This window comes from Spea bombifrons, chromosome 1, assembly GCF_027358695.1.
Source record: "Spea bombifrons isolate aSpeBom1 chromosome 1, aSpeBom1.2.pri, whole genome shotgun sequence".
Taxonomy (NCBI): Eukaryota; Metazoa; Chordata; class Amphibia; order Anura; family Pelobatidae; genus Spea; species Spea bombifrons.
The window spans coordinates 164,621,847-164,644,585 of NC_071087.1; the positions used below are offsets into that span (position 1 = coordinate 164,621,847).

The window sequence follows — 22,739 nt, forward strand, 5'->3', positions numbered from 1 at the left end:
ATGGAAGCTCCCGTAATGTATATAAGGGGTTAATCATCAGAATGGGAACGTGTATTTTACAAAAGGCACCACCAGCCCTGCAACATGCATCTCATTATATGAGCGCTGGGGCTTCACAATGACTGAGCGAGCTTAGAACTGATTTTCATTTAAAACAACACAACAAACAAAACAACACAAAAAGATTGCGTCTCCGTATACTTTCTATAGATTTACTACATGATAAACTTTACATTTCTGTAAAGACGGCACTTATAGATTCATTGTTTCTGCAAGCCGTAGAGGTCGCTGCAGCCTGTCCGATCGAGCTGTCGCTTTAACCGCAGCCAATGGGTTAATGGCTGAGCGCACCAATCAGCAGCTGGAAGCCCACCGACACAATTATACATATCTGTTACATACGTACTCGCGCATCGGTCATATTTCATATTTAGTGTGCAAATCCCTTATTTTGCATATTTCTTCCCATTTGTTGAAACACACAGTTACACAAAATTTCAAAACAAAAAACAAACCCAAAAACACACAAACTAAGAATAATACTCTTAAAAATATTTAAAAAAATTAACGCAGATGTTTGGAGTCAGACGTGATTGGTGTGAAAAACCAACCCCTGCGAGCCTCCGGGTCCCGGGGTGGCTATCATCACCATTAATGAAGAGGCCAATAGATCATACGACGCCCCTTTAACACACACCACCTCACATTTAGTGTATATACAAATATATATACATACATACACATACACATACATACACACATACACGGGTAATGAAAAAGCACAGCCAAGACCCCGGATCAGATTACTGAAGGGGCACCTACGGAGACCTCTCCAACTTTTTACCTCTTAGTAACTCTCCGTATGGTGATCAGCATTGTGTTCAATGGATTTGCAAAGGGATCCACTCGGTCAGAAAGCAGGAGGCAAAATGCAAATGGCTTTCATCTACAGAGTAAGTCGAGGGTTAAACACCAACCCTTGTTTCAAACGGAGGTAACAGGTCCTGCAGCACATAGCACTCCCAGCCGGCGTCAGACTCCACCGCCACTCACACTCCCTTTATCATTGGCTAAGACAGCCAAGTGAAATAGGCAACCTCATCCAAGTCAACTGGATAATCGGTGAGCAGCAGAGGGGTTTTCAGGAACACCTCGCCTTTGTAACTCCGCCAGCGGCCTGCCGGGAGGTAGACATCCCGTTCCTGTTTGCCTGGTTCCAGGACGGGGGCCACCATTAAAGTATCTCCTATCAAGAACTGGGAATCGATTTTATGGGCGAACTCATCGTTGGGAGAGATCCACCAGATGGGACGGATGATGGGATCGCCCGTATCGGTAACTTCACCAGCCAGCTCCAGTAAAAGCGGAGCCACTAAAGACTCGTGGATTTTGGTGAATTTCTGAGCAATTTCAATGACCTCTTTATCGTAAAGCCAGGGCGGGACAGAGAACTGCATAGAAGGCATAAACGCGGACAACTCCAGCCATCGGATGTAGAGCTCCCGGTCTGGAATTTGAAAGACGTTCGTATTATTGGTGTAAACATTGCCGCCAATCATGTCAGGCAATATAAACGGGTATCCCAGCATGCTTATGGTGAGCACGGTAGGTATGAGAGATTTCAGTCCTAGCTCATACCCCCAAACGGAGTCCCGGTCAATGATCCGGAAGAAGCAAGAGATGTTTTGAGACTGATAACCAACTCTCACTTCGGCGCGCTCATAGAAGGGTATGGCCATTTCGGTGTACCGCCGGCTAAAGATGCTCGGGTCCGACAAGGGCCGAAAGGTGCTGAACTGCTTGGGGAGATAACTTGTTTCTCCGGCGTCAAACTTAAAAGAAGAGATTCCATACTTTGACCTCAGCCTTTTAAGATTATTTTGAAACCAATCCCTTGCTTGAGGGTTTGTAAAGTCCACTATGGCTCCTATGCCGTTCCACCACTGGACCATTGCAGGGAGCCGGCCGCTGGGCTCTTTAACGAACAGCCCCCTCTCAATCCCCACTCCAAAATTGGAAGCGTTGTAATTGACAAACGGATGGATCCAAAGGGTTATTTTGAATCCTTCCTCCTTTAGCTTTTTGAACATTTCCGTAGCGTTTGGAAACTTGACTGGATCAAAGTCAAAGTCCCCGTAGTATTTGGAGTACATGTCATCCACCTCAATATGGCTGCAGTTAAACTGGTATTTTTTAATCTTCTCCGTGAAGCGCATTAACTTGTCTTGGTCAATGTCTGTCTTATACAGCGCCCACGTGGACCAGATCGGATACCTGAAGGCACTTTCTGATGGTATCTTTGTGGGTTTGTTAAAATACCTTCTCACCATGTACTTGTGGATGGAGGTGACGTCCGAGCCCACGCACACCCTGTAGCTTAGTTCCGGAAAGGGCTGCTGCCCCGGTGGGGGTTTGTACGACGAGTCCTTGTACCTGGCTCCAAAGAAAAGAGACTTCTCCGTGCTGTTCCACCCAAGATGGAAAGGCACGGAGTCGTTGATTTTAATGGCTGCTGCGTTGGATGAGAGCCAGTACCGCTCCAGAATCCCACCAAAGCTGTCCCTAAATGAATATACGTCACTGGTCACAAACGGCTTGGGCTCCTGATATCCAGAGAGCTTTATGGGCCAATGCTGTGTACTCATCTCTGCCCCGCCGTACCAATGAGCGTCGTCCCAATACATCGTGTGCTGCACCACCGTGTCCGCCACGAATTCCTCCCATCGCACCCGGTAGCACATGACCGTGTCTTTGGGATTAACTGTCTGAATGAAGAAATTCAGCTTCCCTTTGTCTGACTTGGTACAGGATAAGATCTCCCCATACTTGGAACAAGACTCCAAATCCAGAACCCCAGATTCGAAAGCCAATCGGAAGACCTCCTTTCCCTGCTGGTTACGGATCGTAAATCCATCCTTCCTCAAATCCAGCAGCTCGGTCTTTAACCGGTCGGCCTTCCTCAGGGAGACGGAGTAGTAGCACCAGGAGACTACTGCGCAGATCACGAGGACCAGTCCAAAGATGATGGAGCAGATCAAGGACCTCTGTCTCCGGGGCGTCTTCTGCTTCACCGGAGTGATGTTATCCGGCAGAAACGGCTGCATCTTTATGGACGGGTTCCTTCTGAACACGCGACGGATGAGGTCACAGCCACGTAGTCTCAGTCCTCGTAACACAAACCATGTCTAAGAAACCAGATCTATAGAAAATAAAAATGAAAAGTACAAATTAGTACGGAATATGTCGATTTCTAGAGAGAAAATAAATAAATAAATAAAAGACTTTAACCCTACGTGGTGCGACACACCCGGCCAAATGTCAGGGATACTTGTCATGTGACAACAAAAGCAGGCAATGATAGGCTGTTGTCATAGAAACTAAAAGGTTTCTCAAAGCTTTGCGATAAAACGTCCTGAGAATATTTTAGACCCTCATCCGATTTATTCTGATTTTATCAGAGTGGAAAAAAAGGAAAAAAAACAAACAAAAAAAACACTTTTCACCCAGGATTTTTGCCACAGAAAAGGGCTGAATTTACACCAAACTGAAGCCGCTCCATCACAGGCTGAACAGCCTCCTTTATTTAAATTTTTTAACTATTAGGTGAGGGGCCAGAAATTATCCGTACATGCGCCGGCACACTCGGGGGAGCCCGGGGGCAGCAAACAGGACAGAAAGTTGGGTTTCTACATCCAGAACAAGCCTCCTGGGGACAGGGTCACCCGACCCATCACCATCAATGCTCTGACCTGCGGGCAGGCCTGGACAGGGTCACCCGACCCATCACCATCAACGCTCTGAGCTGTGGGCAGGCCTGGACAGGGTCACCAGACCCATCATCAACGCTCTGAGCTGTGGGCAGGCCTGGACAGGGTCACCAGACCCATCATCAACGCTCTGAGCTGTGGGCAGGCCTGGACAGGGTCACCAGACCCATCATCATCAACGCTCTGAGCTGTGGGCAGGCCTGGACAGGGTTCCTTGGGATCTGACAGCTCTGGCAAAGCGTCAAAGATCTGTTCCCAAGTTAACGAAGAACACGAGGTTTCCCGTCTCGGCCTCTCCCTGGGAACCGGTTCAGGGACACGGAGCACGAAGATCTGCCAAAAACAGGCACGTGACCCCCGCGGCCCCCCCGGACGAGTGTCAACAGGCTATTTATACAGCGAGAGACAGGAGAAATGTATATATACACATATATATACTGGTCGGACAGGAGATCACTGGACAGGGCAAATATATGTATAGGTCGGGTGGGATAGGGGCAGATATATGTATAGGTCGGGTGGGATAGGGGTAGATATATGTATAGGTCGGGTGGGATAGGGGTAGATATATGTATATGTCGGGTGGGATAGGGGTAGATATATGTATATGTCGGGTGGGATAGGGGTAGATATATGTATAGGTCGGGTGGGATAGGGGTAGATATATGTATAGGTCGGGTGGGATAGGGGTAGATATATGTATAGGTCGGGTGGGATAGGGGTAGATATATGTATAGGTCGGGTGGGATAGGGGGTAGATATATGTATAGGTCGGGTGGGATAGGGGGTAGATATATGTATATGTCGGGTGGGATAGGGGGTAGATATATGTATATGTCGGGTGGGATAGGGGGCAGATATATGTATAGGTCGGGTGGGATAGGGGCAGATATATGTATAGGTCGGGTGGGATAGGGGCAGATATATGTATAGGTCGGGTGGGATAGGGGCAGATATATGTATAGGTCGGGTGGGATAGGGGCAGATATATGTATATGTCGGGTGGGATAGGGGTAGATATATGTATAGGTCGGGTGGGATAGGGGGTGTATGTATATGTCGGGTGGGATAGGGGGTAGATATATGTATAGGTCGGGTGGGATAGGGGGTAGATATATGTATAGGTCGGGTGGGATAGGGGTAGATATATGTATATGTCGGGTGGGATAGGGGTAGATATATGTATAGGTCGGGTGGGATAGGGGGTGTATGTATATGTCGGGTGGGATAGGGGGTAGATATATGTATAGGTCGGGTGGGATAGGGGCAGATATATGTATATGTCGGGTGGGATAGGGGCAGATATATGTATATGTCGGGTGGGATAGGGGCAGATATATGTATAGGTCGGGTGGGATAGGGGTAGATATACATGTATGTGGTAGGGGGTAGATAGATATTAACTGGTGGGATAGATCACTGTACTGGGAGGGGGTAGATTTCTCACTCGATAGGAGTTCTCGCTCTGTTACCGGAGCCCAAGTTACTAGATAAACACCCTGCTGGGGGGTGGCAGTTAAATTACAGCAACAGGAGATGTGGCCCAGAGATGCAGATCGCCCATGGAGGGGGCAAATTCCACAGAGCGGGGGAGATGGTCAGGGGGGTGGACAGGATATAAAGGACAGGAACAAGGCATTCACCCCCGGCACACAGGGGTATAAAGGGCAGGAACAGTGCATTCACCCCCGGGACACAGGGGTATAAAGGGCAGGAACAAGGCATTCACCCCCGGCACACAGGGGTATAAAGGGCAGGAACAGTGCATTCACCCCCGACTCACAGGGGTATAAAGGGCAGGAACAACACATTCACCCGGAACACAGGGGTATAAAGGGCAGGAACAACACATTCACCCGGAACACAGGGGTATAAAGGGCAGGAACAACACATTCACCCGGAACACAGGGGTATAAAGGGCAGGAACAAGGCATTCACCCCCGGCACACAGGGGTATAAAGGGCAGGAATAAGGCATTCACCCCGGCACACAGGGGTATAAAGGGCAGGAACAAGGCATTCACCCCGGCACACAGGGGTATAAAGGGCAGGAACAACACACTCACCCGGAACACAGGGGTATTAAAGGCAGGCGGCTGCCCCAGCACATAGGGGTATTAAGGGCAGGCAGGTGCCCCTGTTGCCCACTCACCTCTCTCGGGCTCACAGAGTCCAACTCGTAACATTGTTGACAGTTCAGGAAGTGTCCGCTTCTCCCCTTTAAGTTGAATGTGGCTTGTGATTGGTTAGTTGCGCTGTCAGTCACATTGGCGGGGCTGAGGGAAGCACCAAGGGATTCTGGGAGATGTAGTTATCACGGAGTGTCCTGCAGCCTAACGCTCACGTGGCTCAGAGTTACACGGCTTGTTACAGAGTCAGACAGTGCTAACCGCAGCGGGGGTCACACTGTGCTATATACTGTGCTATATACTGTACAATATACTGTGCTATGCCATAGAATAGGGTGTTATATGATATAGTATAGGGCGTTATACTGTACGATGCCATAGTATAGGGCGTTATATGATATAGTATAGGGTGTTATATGATATATATAGTATAGGGTGTTATATGATATAGTATAGGGTGTAATATATATATATAGTATAGGGTGTAATATATATATAGTATAGGGTGTTATATGATATATATAGTATAGGGTGTTATATAGTATAGGGTGTTATGTATATAGTATAGGGTGCTATATGATATAGTATAGGGTGTTATATGATATATATATAGGATAGGGTGTTATATGATATATATAGTATAGGGTGTTATATAGTATAGGGTGTTATGTATATAGTATAGGGTGCTATATGATATAGTATAGGGTGTTATATGATATATATATATAGTATAGGGTGTTATATGATATATATAGTATAGGGCGTTATATGATATATATAGTATAGGGTGTTAGAATTTCTCTCTCTTTGGAAAGTGTGGCTGCTATCTTATTTTTTATGTTATCACATGGAGTGGGCGCTGAGGTGGTGAAGCTGTAGTCGAGTTCTTGATGGATATCTAATTAAAAATAATGGTCGTGAGTGTGGCAGCTTGAGTTTAATGTTGATAAATGTAAAAGAATGCACTTGGGACGTAAAAATCCCAACGTTGTCAGTGACACCAGAAGAGTGGGACTTATCATTATTTCTGATGACCTAGGCTAGCAGATAATGCAATAGTGTCAGAGAAAGCAAGCAGGGTACCGGAGTATAACGAGAGGCATCAGTAGCGGGAAGAGGGAGGTGGTTCTGCTACTTTACAAATATGTAGTTAGACCTCACCTAGAGTATTGGGGACGCTCTGGAGATTCTAGAAGGATGTTGACACACTAGAACTCCCAGCTGAAGTGGTGGAGGCTAATACGGTGAGGGAATTTAAACAGGCATGGGATAGACATAAAGTTATCCTCGGTATGGGACCTGACCAACAACTTATACGGTTAGTCATGTGCTGGTGACTTGGTGGAATCAAAGGCGAACATTGCTTGTAAGCTATTCTATGGAGACACATGGAATAGAACTACTACTAGTGCCACCACAACTTTCACCGGTGCCACCACTACCATAAGCACTGCTATCACTGATTTGTTTTTGACTTCCCAGAGCAAAGATGGGCAGGTACTGTCATACAACGAACGAGTGGTACCTGTCAGTGTGAGAGGAGAAGGTAAGGCAAAGAAAGGGGTGAAGAACTTCCTGACCATTGTCTACAGCCTTACCTGATATCGCGTAAGACCAACACATGGTACAAAAAAGATGGCCATTTACCTAACCCAGGTTGCCACCTACAACACTTACATGCTGTACATGAATGAGGAACTGGGAAGACCTTCCAACCAAAAATCCTGGGTGACATCCTGTTTGAGGATGTCACCCCACATGTGTAAGTGTCCTACATGTCACCGGCAGGCATTTTTGTAGCACAATACAAACAGAAGCCTTAAGAAGGATGCAGAGTCTGCTACAAAAAAGCAAAGGAAGGACACCAAGTTCCACTGCCCTTCCTGTCCCTCTCCATCAGGACTCTTACTTTATGGTCTACCATAGCAAAGCAAATTATTAGATTTTTTAATATATTTTCTCATTTACGTTCAGTTAGGGTGCGTCACAAGGGGAAAAGGGGGTATTTTGAATTGGTACAAATCCAACGCATCTTTGCCCTACAAATTACAAAACAACATACCGTATTTGCTCGATTATAAGACGACCCTGATTATAAGACGACCCCCCAAAATCTGAATATTAAGTTAGGAAAAAAAGAAAAAGCCTGAATATAAGACGACCCCAAAGGAAAAAAGTTTTACCAGTAAATGTTACTTCATGTAAACTATTTTTTTTAAATAAAAGCTGTGATTGAGAAAAATATTTTTTTTGTTTTTATTTCCTTGTATTTTCCAACCTGCCCCCCAGTTACGCACATCTGCCCCCAGGCTTGCCACACCAATTTGGCACTGTGGCCCATGATATGCCTTTTAACCCTCTATATGCCACTGTGCCCCATGGTATGCCTTTTGACCCCCTATGTGCCACTCTGCCTCCAGAAATGCCTTATACCCCTATATCCCATTCTGGCATTTAGGGGGTTAAAATGCATATTATGGGGCAGAGTGGCATATAGGGAGGTATAAGGCATTGTATAGAGCACTCTGCCTCCAGAAATGCCTTATACCCCTATATGCCACTCTGCCATTTAGGGGGTTAAAAGGCATATTATGGGGCAGAGTGGCATATAGGGAGGTATAAGGCATTTCAGGAGGCAGAGTGCTCTATTAAATGCCCCCTTAACGCCACTCCAGAAATGCCCAATGCCCCCATTTAACACACACACCCTATACCCCCATTTAACTAACTAACACACACACACACACTCTCTCTCTCTCTCTCTCCCCCTCTCTCACCCCCCTTCCCCCGCTCTCCCCCCTCTCTCCCCTCTCTTACCGGTGCTTCCAGCCGGGGCAGCGGGTTGACGTCGCCTTCCGCTGCAGCCGGAAGGAGGTGGAGTTGGCAGCAGGGGTTTGTATGCGTCCGTCGCGTATACTTTCCCCGGTTGTCAGAGATCAGAGTTCCCCGCACCGGTGCGGGGAACTCTGATCTCTGACAGTCGGGGAAGGTCTACGCGACGGACGCAGACAACCCCCGCTGCTAGCCACACCTCTTTCCGGCTGCAGCGGACGTTGTCTACGCGGATCGCGTAGACGTCAACCTGCTGCCCCGGCAATACAGCAGGAAGCACCGGTAAGTGTGTGTATGATGGGGGGGGGTGAGACAGGAGGATCCAGGTCCCCTGCAGCGGTGCGGGGGATCTGGATCTTAGTCTCATAATCAGACCTCTATTTGAGGTCTGATTAGAAGACGACCCCGATTAGAAGACGAGGGGTATTTTTCAGAGCATTTGCTCTGAAAAAAACCTCGTCTTATAATCGAGCAAATACGGTAAAAAAAACAAATGCATTGCTACGACTTTCATGACTTTTATCACAGAAGCCTTAATACCTTGAAGCGTCTGAGATTCTATAGATTCAGATAAATGTATTCGTTCTACAAAAGACAGGATGTTTCTTCCTATTACTGGGTTAACCGAGCTCAACACGTTTATTTCCTCATTTGCTCCTGTAGACGGGGTAGATAGAGCGAGACGGGGGGGGGGATTCACTGTGGAGCCTGAAGGCAGTGAGCTCGGACATCGGACACTGGACATTATGTGTCTGCCCCTCGGGCTGCTCCTGGTCACCCTGACACTGTCAGGATCTGAAGCCTCCGACCCAGGTAAGCGATCGCGCAGCGCCAATCACCATCAGCACCTAGAACAAGGCCAACTCAGTTTATTGAGATGATTCACTACGTGATTTTGTAAAATAATATCCACTTCTCTAAACTCTTCGGTCTGCGACATTGTCCTGTTTGTCGGTTTGACAATGTCTGGAAAGCACAGTTTGGAAGGAGGGAGCGTGATCTGTGAAATGTAGCACTTTTTGGAGATCTTTAGAACTACACTTAAAAAATGAGCGTTTCATGTAATTCACAAAAAGTGTGTCATATTGGATATTTCCATCTTAATACTAACCATAAAATATTATTTTATTTTCTTATCGGAATCGCTCTCTCTAACGTAACTTTTAATTAGTATTGGCATTAAAAACATAAAGAAATACACCATAGGGGATTTCACTCCGTAGGAATATATATATATATATATACCGTATATATATATATATATATAATCTGCATCCACCTATAATTACAGAGAAATAAATATAAAAAAAAAGGGGACATTTTCTCCGGTATGTGCAGTCCGGGTGATAGCCGAAAACGTTTATCAAATTTAACAGAAAAAATAAAAATATAATAATTGTAATCCCACGTGAGGTCTTCGTTTTTAGTATGTTATGACCTCCCCCCCCAGGCAGAACAGGAACTCAGGGCTCTAGAATTTAACTACGTCCATCCCAGATACGAGTTCCTCCGATTTTGTTTTTGCTTTGATGGCGATTGGCCTCCTATACATCACGAGTGACAGGTACACATTACTCAAATCGTCCTCTAATCTGATATTTTATTATTTTAGATTATTAAAAGTTCATTTTTAGAGAATTTTCTCTAAAGTTTATTGTCTACAATTATTGCCAAGTCCTTTTCATTTATTGATTTCCCGGCACACCCCAATGTAAGGCATAATTTACTTCTTTTCCCAAAATGCATAACTTTACATTTTTCAGCATTAAATCTCATCTCCCACTGTCCCATCTGACCAAATCCTTTCACAGGGCATAACGTCCGCTTCAGACTGGATTTAACCGGATTTTGTGTCACCGGCAAACACCGATACGTAGGTTTCAATACTAGAGGAATTAAGTAACGAGGGCCAAGGACAGGCCGCTCAGGGACCTATTTACCACTTTTCTCCAGTAGGCCTATGTTCCATTAACAACAACTCTTTAAACTTTATTTTAAGCCGTGAAAAAAAGCAACATATAATTTGTGTGGGGTCACAAAAATGAAGAAAAAACAGGGTTGACCCAAAACATAGAAAACTGAAACTTTTTTTATTGTAAAATAGTTTGTTTCCTCAAAAGGTTAAACCGCACTGATGCCTGCCTATTCTTTTGCTTTTAAGCCGTTTCCCTGTAATTTGGGGAGTGCGAGGTTACAGACATTTGTTCATAATCGCTTCTCTTTTTTTAATCGGTTTATCAAGTTTGAAGCTCAACTTCCACTTTCTTCTAAAAGAAAGAAAAAAGTTCTTCCCAAGCGGTGATAAAGCCTCCCCGCCAGGACTGTAGAGTTTCAGAGCTCAGGTATCCCTCGCAGTAATGCAGATACTCGGATGTTCCGATGGAAAGAAGTCCCTCAAGCACACATTCCAATTCTAGATCTTAAACAGATTCCCGAAACACGTTCAGATTATCTATGAAATCGGTGAATAGTGTTTTTACACGGATTAACACTTTCATGCACATACGTCCCGGACGCGCACACATACGCATCCTGTTTTTCACGCTCGTACACATGTAGGCAGGATAGAATCCACTTTTAATAATCTATCTGGTCAGGACTGGACTGGCGATGATGAGGTGGTCCTAGCGCTTTAAGGCCAGGGGCTTTTAAACAACCAGGTGCGGCCGCGGGTTGGGTCTGCGCAGACGTAATTTACGCGGCTGCACCCGCACGCTGCAGCACCCAATCTGCGCTGGAGCAGATGCATGCATCATGGAACACATGGGGGGAGAGGGAAGACTGGAGGGTCCTTCAAATGTTTCAGCTCTGAGTTTTTGCCCCTTTTACCCTGTGGCTGATGGCCCTGGTGCAGATGCGATTTATTGATATTTGTTATGTTTTGACAGCACAATGTAGGAAACCAGCGGGAGGAGGAATTAATATAATCAATCAGGTTATAAACGGTAAATACAGACCCAGTGGCTCCCAGGAATATTATAACCCGGGGGACGTTATAGCCGTGTGGTGCCAGACCGGGTATTACCCTCCGCACGGGACATATACCTGTCAGAGCAACGGTACCGGCAGCGACTGGGATAAACCTGTATCCTGCACCGGTGAGTATGCGGCAAATTACAAAAGATTTTATTCTCCTCCGCCCAACCAGCAAGTATAACCAAAGGCATACAGCTTGCTCTTACGCGCTCCCACTGAAATCAATCGGAATAGCAGCCTATTTCATGTTAGCAATACAGGAATGTGATTGGCTGTTGTTACGTAATTTCCCAGGGGGCAAGGAGTGTCCCTTCTCCCCTCACGCCATCATCACCTAGACTCAAGCAAAGTACATCTCGTCTCAGTGTTTAAAACACATAAGACGTCGTGCTGGGCAGAGCTCATTACATGGATCTCCAATTGGCTGAGCCAATAATCTTTAACCGAGCTCATAAATTACGATTCCTTGGTATGGGGCCGACCTAATGGGCTATGGAGGAAACACTCCGCTCATCCAAGTGTCTATAATCTGCCCTTCCCTTTCCCTGCTTTATTAATGATTTTTCCATCTATTGGTGATCCATCGCTCTCCTATTTGCCGCACGTTGCCTGATGGTGGCAAGATGGCTCCAGTGTTGAATTACCTTATGGCTTCGTTATTGTGACCCATTAAAATCAGAAAAAGTCAGTTACTTTCCTGGACCATCCCAGTGTAAATCCAACCAGCTCACCTGAAATTTCACCTAAAGATCACCTGTCATCATAAAAAATGTCACTGGGATCTCCAGCCCTAAACCCCCCGATAATGTGTATAGAAACAGCAGGAAACGGCTTTATAGATTAAACGGAGTAAATAAAGCCTGTTATTCTTCTAAATGCCCCGCTCAGTTATACAAATAGCCCCGCCCCAGTCCCGCCTCTAACCACACCCTCCATGTTATTTGGACTTTTTTTAATCCTAACAACACATGGTTCGTTGGTGCGGGCGGCTGGTTCTGTTTGTCTCTGTAGGGAGGTCCAGGGCGGGAATGCCGGCGGCTTCTAAATTAATGGTTCATTTGTAACCAGGAACCGCAGTATCCGCTGGGGTGGGGGGGTCTGGCGGAATATCTCCTGCTCGTGTTCCCAGTTTATATTTTGCTCTGAATTATAGTAATGATGAGAGAAATAATATTTTATGTGAATAGAATTCGTGATTCAGTCCGAGGGACGCGATTTATTGATATTTGTTATGTTTTGACAGCACAATGTATGAAACCAGCAGGAGGAGGAATTTATATAATCTATCAGGTTATAAACGGTGAATACATCCCCAGTGATTCCCAGGAATATTATTACCCGCGGGACGTTATAGCCGTGCGGTGCCAGGCCGGGTATTACCCTCCGCAGGGGACATACACCTGTCAGAGCAACAGTACCGACAGCGACTGGGATAAACCTGTATCCTGCACCGGTGAGTATGGGTCCAGCTCAGATGTGCAGAGGCACAAAAAATACAATCCTTATGTGGGTGAGGGGGTTGATTTGGGAAAAACACCCCTCCCTCATTTCATTATCCCTGTCTACTGATTATTTCTTATTATTTATGACTTTATATGGATGCATGTATGGGGTGGGGTCAGTTGTGAGCGTTATATTTGTTAGGTTATTTTCCTACCTGCGTGGCGCTGCAGACTTTTATACAAGATTTCGTCTCCTGCGTTTCCTAGAGGACTGTGCTGTCAGCATCAAAAAGGTAGCCTGCTACAGTGCTATATCACAATATATAAATATTTCCCTTCTCACCCCTATTGGTGGTACGTGTCTTCCTCAACCTGGAGTCCTTTACCATAGGCGTGGCAGTTTGAGGGTTCTGCGCAGTATCTTAGCCGATCCCCGCTCTACACTCTTCTGGACAGAGTGTTCTGATGTCTCTCCTGGAATCTATTGGAGCCGTTCTCCCATCTTAGGAGTCACAGCCCAGAGCACTCCTGTGGTCACTGGGACCAATTTGGCCTTCACACTCCACATTTTTTCTAGTTCTTCTTTCAGGCCCTGATACTTCTCCAGCTTCTCATACTCCTTCTTCCTAATGTTGTCACTTGGCACTTCTATATCTGTCACCATCACTGTCCTTTGGTCCTTGTCTACTACCACAATGTAGGGTTGATTGACCAGTACCTGCTTGTCCAACTACATCTGGATGTCCCACAAGATCTTAGCCCTGTTATTCTCCACAACCTTCTGTGGAATGTCTCATTTGGAATTGGGAGAGTCTAGCCCATACTCAGATGTTCCTGTACACAATGCCAGCTACTTGGTAGTGCCGTTCATGTGAGCATCTTACACCCCTCCACTAGGTGCTGGACAGTCTCAGAGGCCTCACTACAGAGTCTGCACCTTGGGTCCTGTCTGGTGAGGTAGCTGCCTGCCTTTACGGATCTGGTGCTGAATGCCTGCTCTTGTGCTGTCATTATCAGTGCTGTCTTTGAGTCCAGCCCTGTCCAGCCACTGGTAGGATTTCCCAGTGTCAACCACATCAGCTATTTGTCGATGGTACATCCCATGCAGGGTCTTGGCTTACCTGGTTATTCCTCTTCTTGTTGCTGGTTCAGGCATTCTCTCAGCAGCTCATCTTTGAGTGCCACCTTACTGATGTACTCCCAGATTCCCAGGACAGTTGCTTTGATACTTACCATAACCCGCCTACTTTCTTTCCAGCTGGTGTACTTGTGGTGGAAACCTCCGTACATTGTGAGTAGCTTCCAGATCTTCACATCGGCTACCTCCATGTTCTCCCTTGGCCAGCTCATTATGCCAGCAGGGTGTCTGATATCTGGCAGGGCTTATGTGTTGATGATAATTTTAGGGTGTCGTTCCTTGTGTTTGCCAGTCTGGGTCGGAGCCTGGGTCGGAGCCTGTCTGTGGGTCTCCAGGCTGTAGTTCTTTTATCCATCCACCGTTCTCTCATACACTTCATATATCCCCTCTCATTATCTCTGCTATGGTAGTAGCAATCCATCAGTTCCAGGTTCTCTTGTCCATTATTGAGGTAGGTATTATGCATTAAGGAGACTTGTCCAAGGAAGACTTGTCTTCCACATCGGAGGCAATGCGCTTAAGCACTACTCGTGTGTGTTTTTTATATATGTTTTATATGTGCAATTTGAGGGATCCCATACATGGCACCCTCATCACTTTAAAATTAAAAATGTATTTAAGTTAAAGTAAATAGCATTTACAGAACAGATAATAATGCTTTCTATAATGACAAAACCCCCCCAAAACACAGGTCCAAAGTGACCACTCAGTCTATTCTGCAAAGGAAAATTGATTTACATCCTCCGAGCCACAATTTCTGCAAATTGATCAATAACTTTATCAAAGCTATATTCATGCCAGGCACTAACGGTGGTACACCATAACTCCCATCACTATTAACAGAGCCATAAAATAAAAATGTTACAGCCTAACTCTCATCGTTATATATGAGTCAACTATTGATGGTGGTAGAGTATAAATCCCATCACCATATAAAGAGCCAGACATTAATGGTGGTACAACATAACTCCCATCATTATATACTGGGCCAGGCACTGATTGTGTAACACCTTTACTCCCATTACTATATATGGAGCTAGACATTCACACCAGTACAGCATAACTCCCATCACTATATACGAAGCCAGCCACTGATGGTGTTGCAGCACCCCCTTTGTCGAGTGGCATCCGAGACAGACTGCCCTCCCCCTAAGTACACTACTGTGTATGCATATATATGTGGGCATATATGTATCCATGTGGGTGTATATGTATGTATGCATGTGTGAAATGGGACAGAATAGAAGTTAGAAAGAGGATGAAAAGTGTAAAAAGGAGACAAGACAGAACTAAAAACAAGGAAAAGATGTTGAAAGTGAGAAATGAGGTGGAAAAAAAGACAGGCAGGGAGGAGAGAATAGAACAAAAGGGAAAAAACACCACAAGCAGCAGAAAGAAAAGAAGAAAAGGGGAAAATAGCTTTTTAAAGGCAGGAAATCCAGAGAATTGCTTCACAACTTAAAACTCCTTAATCGGCCCTAGTCTGAAACTTAGAACGTAAAGTTGAATGCCATCACAAACAACTTACATTTTAGTGGCTTTAAAAATAGTTTTGAGCATGGGATCATAGATGGGTCTGGTTAGTAGAGTTAACCCTTCACTTGACTGAGAACACATTTTAATGAACAGATTCGGTTAAAATGTCTAATATCAAAGAGCAGGAACTGAGATGTGGACAGGAAAACTATTAAAGGGACAGTTTACTGCCCCTCATACATCCAATATAGAAAAATACATATTTATTTGCCCCGACCGTGGAGGTGTTGCACTAGGTCTTAGGATTTAATGAACAGACAGTAAAGATATAGACAGGGGTGAGAAATCATGGGGAATAAAGATCAGCGATTGCCTCCTAAACTCAAATGGTGTTGCTGAAATTCCTCGCTATCGACACCAAACTAAGGAACCACTGTGACAGCTCCGGAGAGCGACCACAAGCGCCATGTTACCTCTCGCAAGATGGTAGCGTGACTAAAAACTAGACCCTCCTGAGAACCCTCAGCTTCCCTGCAGGTAACTGCATTCACCCATTCAAGTCAATGGAGCCCAGCTTACTAGCACAATGGGATTAGTAATATATATATATATATAAAATAAAAATGCTAATGAAATGCCAATGCTCTGCCCTTCCAGGAATCACTGGGGGTGGCTCGTCACAGTATAAGCCTGTCCTGATATGTTAATATTTGTAACATTTTTAGCTCTTGACCAGCCTGAAATAGTGAAATATCCAAATATTGAAGAAAACATCATAAAATGGAGCTTAAACACGAGCTGGGGGATAATCACCGGTTACCAGGTAAGAGAAACCTTGTTCCCGAACCTCTCTCTGATGTCACCGAACGGACGGACGGTATAATCACTACAAAATCCGGCTTCTAGTGACAGCCGGGCGTGATTAAACGAGCCTGTGGAGAGACAGACAATTGCCGACCCTCTCTAAGTCTCAACGCGTGGAGCCGCCTCACTGTGTCTCAGATAGTTTCACGGATTCAGGAAAAAAGATTGTCACTAAGGAAATATCTGTTTCTTCCAGATGAATATCTCAGCCCGGAGAGATTACAATAATTCCTTCGCTGAGAATGAATCCCTCCGGTTTCCACCCAACGTGACGGAATTTAAAATACCATTCAAATACGGGACTAATTACACCATAAACCTCCGAGGTCTCACATCAGCAGGAGCCGAGGGGGACACACAATGGAGCCTCGAGACCCCCATTGCAGGTACAGAGCCCCTTTAATCTGAAACGTATTTCTCTCCCACCAGGAACGAATATTTTGCTGGCGCAGTGGCATGAAGTCATGATTCCCCTATTATCGCCCAGCAGCAAAGAAAGACAAAATCTAAAAAGGTTAACAGAGCGAGGAGTAGAAGCCCCCCCCCGATGTCCGCCAATCCCACCCCACCCTAGTCTTTAAATTCCATGTGCAACTGAAGAAAATGTTATCAACTGACAGGGGGGAGAGAAATCCGATTTACTCCAAAAGAAATGAAAACATTTTATGATCGCCTACCAGGGGCCCGAAATTCCGCCAATTACTTTAATCACCCTGTAAAATCTATACACCAAAGTAACACAATAACTATGGAGGGACAATACTCGGCTCCTCTATGACTTTATATCACAACATGGTCCGTTATAAGCAGGAGGCTCTTATTTAGCTGGTTTTAAGGTTTGTGTCTACGTGTCACATCGCCATTATCCCCATTTCCATGTAAAATACATATTGCTTTCCATTTTGTGTGGACTTTGGTTCATTTTACTTCATTCTTCCCCTAGCATCCTCTGCTGACAGCTGGGAGCATACCTACGTATGCTCCTTACACATGCTCAGAAGAACTCGCAGTCTAGTCAGTGGTAGCTGAGCTCCTAAAGAAATCAGGTAGTAGCAGCAGCCAATCACGTGTCTGCTACATAAATACTGATGTGATTGGCTGCTGTTTCCGCGACTTCCGTTGGAGCGCTACGTAGCATGCGCAAGAGGTTTAGTAATGCTTCCTGGTCCCTGGAGAGGAGAAACGTCTCCTTTACTAACTCCGATAACTAAGGAGCGCTCCAGTATAGTAACGCGCCGGAGTCCGTGCAAAACTGAAAAGAAAACGTTAAACATCCGCAAATCGACACGTTCCTATTGCCCATCTCTCTCCACAGACCCTCCTCTCCCAGTCGCAAACATTCGGGGTGTGGATTCGCATGATTTGCATCTCCACCCGGTACCTGACATCAACGGACCAATCAGGTGGGTGGCTGATAAAAGAGCATATTTGAATATTTTAATGGATTGATCCCTCAGAGTTAGGAAGGTGATATGGTAGTAGTAGTAGCAGGGCACTTAATTTCCTCCAACCTTAGAAAAATATTTTTCCTTCAGGGTAAGGAATAAAGCTACAAGAAACAAAAACTGTCTGCGCTTCTTACGCTAATAAAGTCGGCAACAAATATATAAACATAATATAAATGAGAGGTTTTGGTTATATGTTGGCTCCTCATCAGTCTGGTTGCAGCTTGCTGTCCAGGGGTTAATAGGGAGGAGGTTTAATTGCACCTCCCCCAACACATTAATAAGGTTTTGGTAGCAGTATAAACTGCTTTGTGTGCCCACTATGTAGGAGGTAAGAGTAGGTTCTCACCCTATTGAGAGTGTGCCTTGACGTGGCGGGTGAGCTTAATTATGCTTTGGCCAATTCATATAACCAAAACCTCTCATTTATATTATGTTTATAGATTTGTTGCCGACTTTATTAGGGTAAGAAGCGCAGACAGTTTTTGTTTTTTGTATACATTGTACAGCCAATACACTGTTTCTTGCAGCATGCTTACACCTGTTTGGTAGGCCTCGTATTACACATTTGTATTATTTGAGCCTGAGACTAGCTTAGCGCACCGACACTTTTTCTTTTCCCTAAGGAATAAAGCTGCAGGGTACCGGGCAGGCACCGGCAGACAGACTGCCCTCCCCTTCCAATTTTCTGCTAATAGCTCAATAGGCACAAACTTGAGGCCTGAAGGATTCTGGTTCTTTTTAAGCCTAAAATATTCTGAAAGGCCATTTGTGGTTAACCCTTTCTTTATGTTGTTAATAAGCTCCGCCTAGTCAAACCCGTCTCTCAATACATTGAAGAAAATCTCCAAGAACATTTATTCACAAAATATTATTAACAAATAACATTATCCTCCTGCAGAACGTACGAGATAATGCTCTCCGTGGGACAGGCAGCGAATTCCAGTGATGTTTGCATGGGATACAATAGTACTCACTACCACTCTAGCAACAGTCTGTACACGGCGGCTCTGCTACCACCGCAAAACCTCAACAGGCCCATGACACTGACCCTGGGCGATGGAGTCCATTACAGCGGCTTCTTCAATGCCCCTCTTATCTCCAATCAGATGTACACAGTATATGTGAGGGTCTCCAGCACATGGAGAGAGGTAGGTCTGCCAGCAGTCACCTGTCCCTGTAAATTGACTTCATTTGTCAGTTTACGAGTTTCCTGTGTAACGCGACCAACGGCTTTTAGTGTCATTGGCTTCAATAACTTGAGGGGCTCCTACCTGTCTTTGGATTAAAAAAAAGGAACAAACCATACTGAAGACTTAATAATCAAAAGTAATAAAAATCAATCAAATTCATTCATATGTGCTTCATAAAAAGGTCTTCTGTTACGTGGAAGCATGTACGGCAGGGGTGGGCAATTAATTTTCCCATGGGGCCACATGAGAAATTGGAATGGTTTTAGAGGGCCAGACCAACATACGAAGGCTCCATGCACATTGCCGTAATGGGGCATTCTGCATCAATTTTTCTTTTTTTAATGTTAGCCGCCATATTTAAGGGTTAACAGCTAACCTCGGAAAATAGATTTTTTTAATACACAGTAGTATGCTCCTAGGATAGGGCACAGAGAGCTGCCCCAAGAAGAGAGCTTAAAAAGTGAATATTATTAGCATTATTATTATTGTAATTACAATGCAAAGGGAAAAGTCCTGACACTTACCAATGACGAGCGTGGAACGATTGTCCTGGCACTCCCCAAGGTCCGCAACGAGCATCCTGGCACTCAGAAGTTACAGTGGCATCACTTACTCAGCATCGGGAAGCAGTGAAACTACAAACTCCGAAGCCTTGTCCATTTTGTTAACTTATGTGCTGTTTAATAAAGTTATTCAAGCCTACGTCATTGGTAGAGGTGCTTGAATAAGTAAGGCCTGAATAACTATTAGCACAGCACAGAAGTGAACAAAATGAACAAGGCTTCGGAGTGCATAGTTTCGCTGCTTCCCGTTGCTGACACCGGACTCATTGGTGAGTCACCAGGACACTCTTTGCGGGCCGGTCCGAGCTATTCAGCGGGCCGGATGTGGCCCGCGGGCCGTGCTTTGCCCAGGTCTGATGTACGGTATATATACTTCTGCGCATCAGCGCCCCCCAGTGTTTGAAATGTGTATAGCAACCTTCGTTAGGTTGAATGGTTTCCATAGACTTCAATGGGGCCCGTCCAAGTCAGTAAAGGATCCAGTGCATTTTCCAAAGGGGCCGCTGATGCACAGAAGTATATACACAAGCTCAAATAAGGGCCACAACATTCAGGCCACCCCCCCCCGGAATCTCCACAGAGTGCCACTGAAATCAAAGAAAGCACAGAAAGCAGGATGTAAGAGGTCCCGGCGGGAGCCGTCAAACAAGTCATGATCCAACACATAGTCTAAAACAGCAGGGACGCAGCTCCCAGATGGGAGACCTGAGATAAACACCTAACGCGTTTCACTATACTCACCTCTTACTCCAGTGTACGAGTGAGCGATAAGTGTTTCGCGTAACGCTTGTCGTGGAGACAAATGTATGTAGTCCTATAACCCTTTAATACCAGATTATATACATGGGGTGTTGGGGGATAGATTTCTGGATTTTAAAAAATTTAAAACGCAAAAAAAAGATATTATTTACCAAAACAGTAACATAATGACGTTAAATGCTAAAAATCACCACGTTAACTCTGCGCGTGCACGGCCCATGCACTTTCATTTAAATGTCATTTTTCTTTCGAGGTGGAGAAATCCTCGTGCTCTATCGTTGGGACTTTTACAGGTGAGAATCACATTGGGTTGTTATTAACACTTAAAGGCCGTCCATGCGCCGCCTCAGTAACGACACTTCTAATAAAGAGAGGGTTTAATGTTCAGGCCAACAAGGAGAAGAGAGAGGACTTTAGGGCAGAAAACTGATAATATATTGCCAGGTCTGCCACAGGCTGCCACCAATCTCGTGTGTATGTTGTCATGAATGTGTATGTGTGTTCGCCTGAATCCGTGTGTGTGTTAGCATGAGTGTGTATGTTATTTGGAAGGGGCTGATGTGGCCCCGTGTTTTTACCTGTTCCCCCGGGCAGAAGGTGCCTGCCCTCCCCTTGTCAGAGAGATACCTCTTTAACTTGAACATCTGACATGTGACACGTGAGATTAGACGTGGATTGTATTAGTGACGATGTCATTAAATGGAGATACTAATCAGACGTGTTCTCTGATTCCTACAGCCGGAAGACGCCGTGCGTTTAACACATAGTAAGTTTCATTAATATCGGCGGGTAAATTATCTGTTTTTGGGTCTCCCTCCTTTAAACGCTTTCACTTCCACTTAACTGATTTTTCTACATTCCTTCAGCGTTTGGGGAGAATCTTCGTGTTTTTGGATGGGTATGGATGCGGCGTCCAGCTGGGAATAAACCCTGACACAGAATTTAAATCTAACGTTGTACTGCAAAATAACACAATACTATAGGGGTTAAATAATGCAATAGTCAATATAGCGCAGAACATTCTGGTGTTCCAGTATCTATATAACCTTCACTCCCCCCGACCAATACTGCGGCCCACCCCAGGCCTCACCCTCGGGGCAGTTGGGTACAGTTAGTTGGGTCATATAATAATGGCATCCACCATATGGCTCGGGTAATGTATGTCAGAGAGAACCAGAGGCCCAGGGTCTCTTAATTGTGTAGGAAGGTTCAGGGGCCGCGTCATGAGACGGGGCGAGAAGTTTTAAGATTTAAGAGCTCAGGAGGGGAGCGCTCGCTCCTTCAGCTACTGCTGGGCTGCCTTCCCTGTCCACAGCAATCTCCGCCATGACAGTCCTGCATCTTGGTCTTCTGGGTGCTTCTTCCAGAACGTTTCAAATGCACATTGATCAACAGACCCCAATCCCAGACTCCAATCCCAGGCCCCAATCCCAGACTCCAATTCCAGTCCCCAATACCAGACCCTAAATCCCAGACCCCAAATTCCAGGCCCTAATCCCAGACTCCAATCCCGGTCCCCAATCACTGTTTAGCGGGGGTCCTTCCTTCGCCTTTCACCCCCAGCACTGAACTGAAAGTGAAAGTAAATGCAGCGCTGAATATTCTGCTCAGAAGTTCGCCATCTGCTGTCACTGCGTGGGAACTGCAGGTAAATCAGCGGCCGCAGAAATGACTCCGATCCCAGGGGGGTAACAAATGTATATGAAGATACTTTATGAGTACTTTAATACGTATCTTTTGGGGGGGGGGCAGTTTCCTGCAGCCGCCCTCGTTCTCCATGGTCTGATGATTCTTGCCCTCAGAATAGAAATGAATAAAAGTTTCTGTAAAACAGCTTGTGATTGTTGCTGCGCGTTATTCTTTATGTGATGCGTGCGCGTCACGTGTTTTAGTATTTCTGGGTTAAGCAGAAAGCTGTGTTTATGACATTGTGAGTTATGACTATATAATAATACCTTTTCTACGACAGCCTCGGCGTGTCATCGATGGTGAAGTCCGTGTTCGTTGTTCTGATTCCCGTGGTCCTGGCGTGTCTTAGTGTGAGGAGAAAATGTCAAAGTAAGGAATACACTGAACATTTATTCTTACAGCACTCGGGGGCAGCTTCTAAAACGTGGAGACCTCATCGCTCCTCTCACACCATGTTTAAAACGTGT

The 22,739-nt window shown here is 45.4% G+C and overlaps 2 protein-coding genes across 2 annotated transcripts in view; one reads left to right on the plus strand and one right to left on the minus strand.

Moving 5' to 3' along the window:
- Nucleotides 1-1,026: 1,026 nt before the first annotated feature.
- MYORG (myogenesis regulating glycosidase (putative)) lies at nucleotides 1,027-5,981 on the minus strand. The gene is made up of 2 exons (XM_053448825.1): nucleotides 5,919-5,981; nucleotides 1,027-3,199 (listed from the first exon to the last, which is right to left on the minus strand). Exon 2 carries the CDS (start codon nucleotides 3,102-3,104, stop codon nucleotides 1,071-1,073), a length of 2,034 nt encoding a protein of 677 aa, XP_053304800.1. The 5' UTR covers nucleotides 3,105-3,199; nucleotides 5,919-5,981; the 3' UTR covers nucleotides 1,027-1,070.
- Nucleotides 5,982-9,459: 3,478 nt separating this feature from the next.
- Nucleotides 9,460-22,739, plus strand: part of LOC128472849 (uncharacterized) — a 58,086-nt gene continuing 44,806 nt past the window's right edge. The window contains exons 1-3 of the mRNA XM_053454816.1: nucleotides 9,460-9,540; nucleotides 11,616-11,825; nucleotides 12,947-13,156. Of these exons, the coding sequence (XP_053310791.1) occupies nucleotides 9,474-9,540; nucleotides 11,616-11,825; nucleotides 12,947-13,156 (487 nt within the window). The 5' untranslated portion in view covers nucleotides 9,460-9,473. The remainder of the gene's footprint in view (nucleotides 9,541-11,615; nucleotides 11,826-12,946; nucleotides 13,157-22,739) is intronic.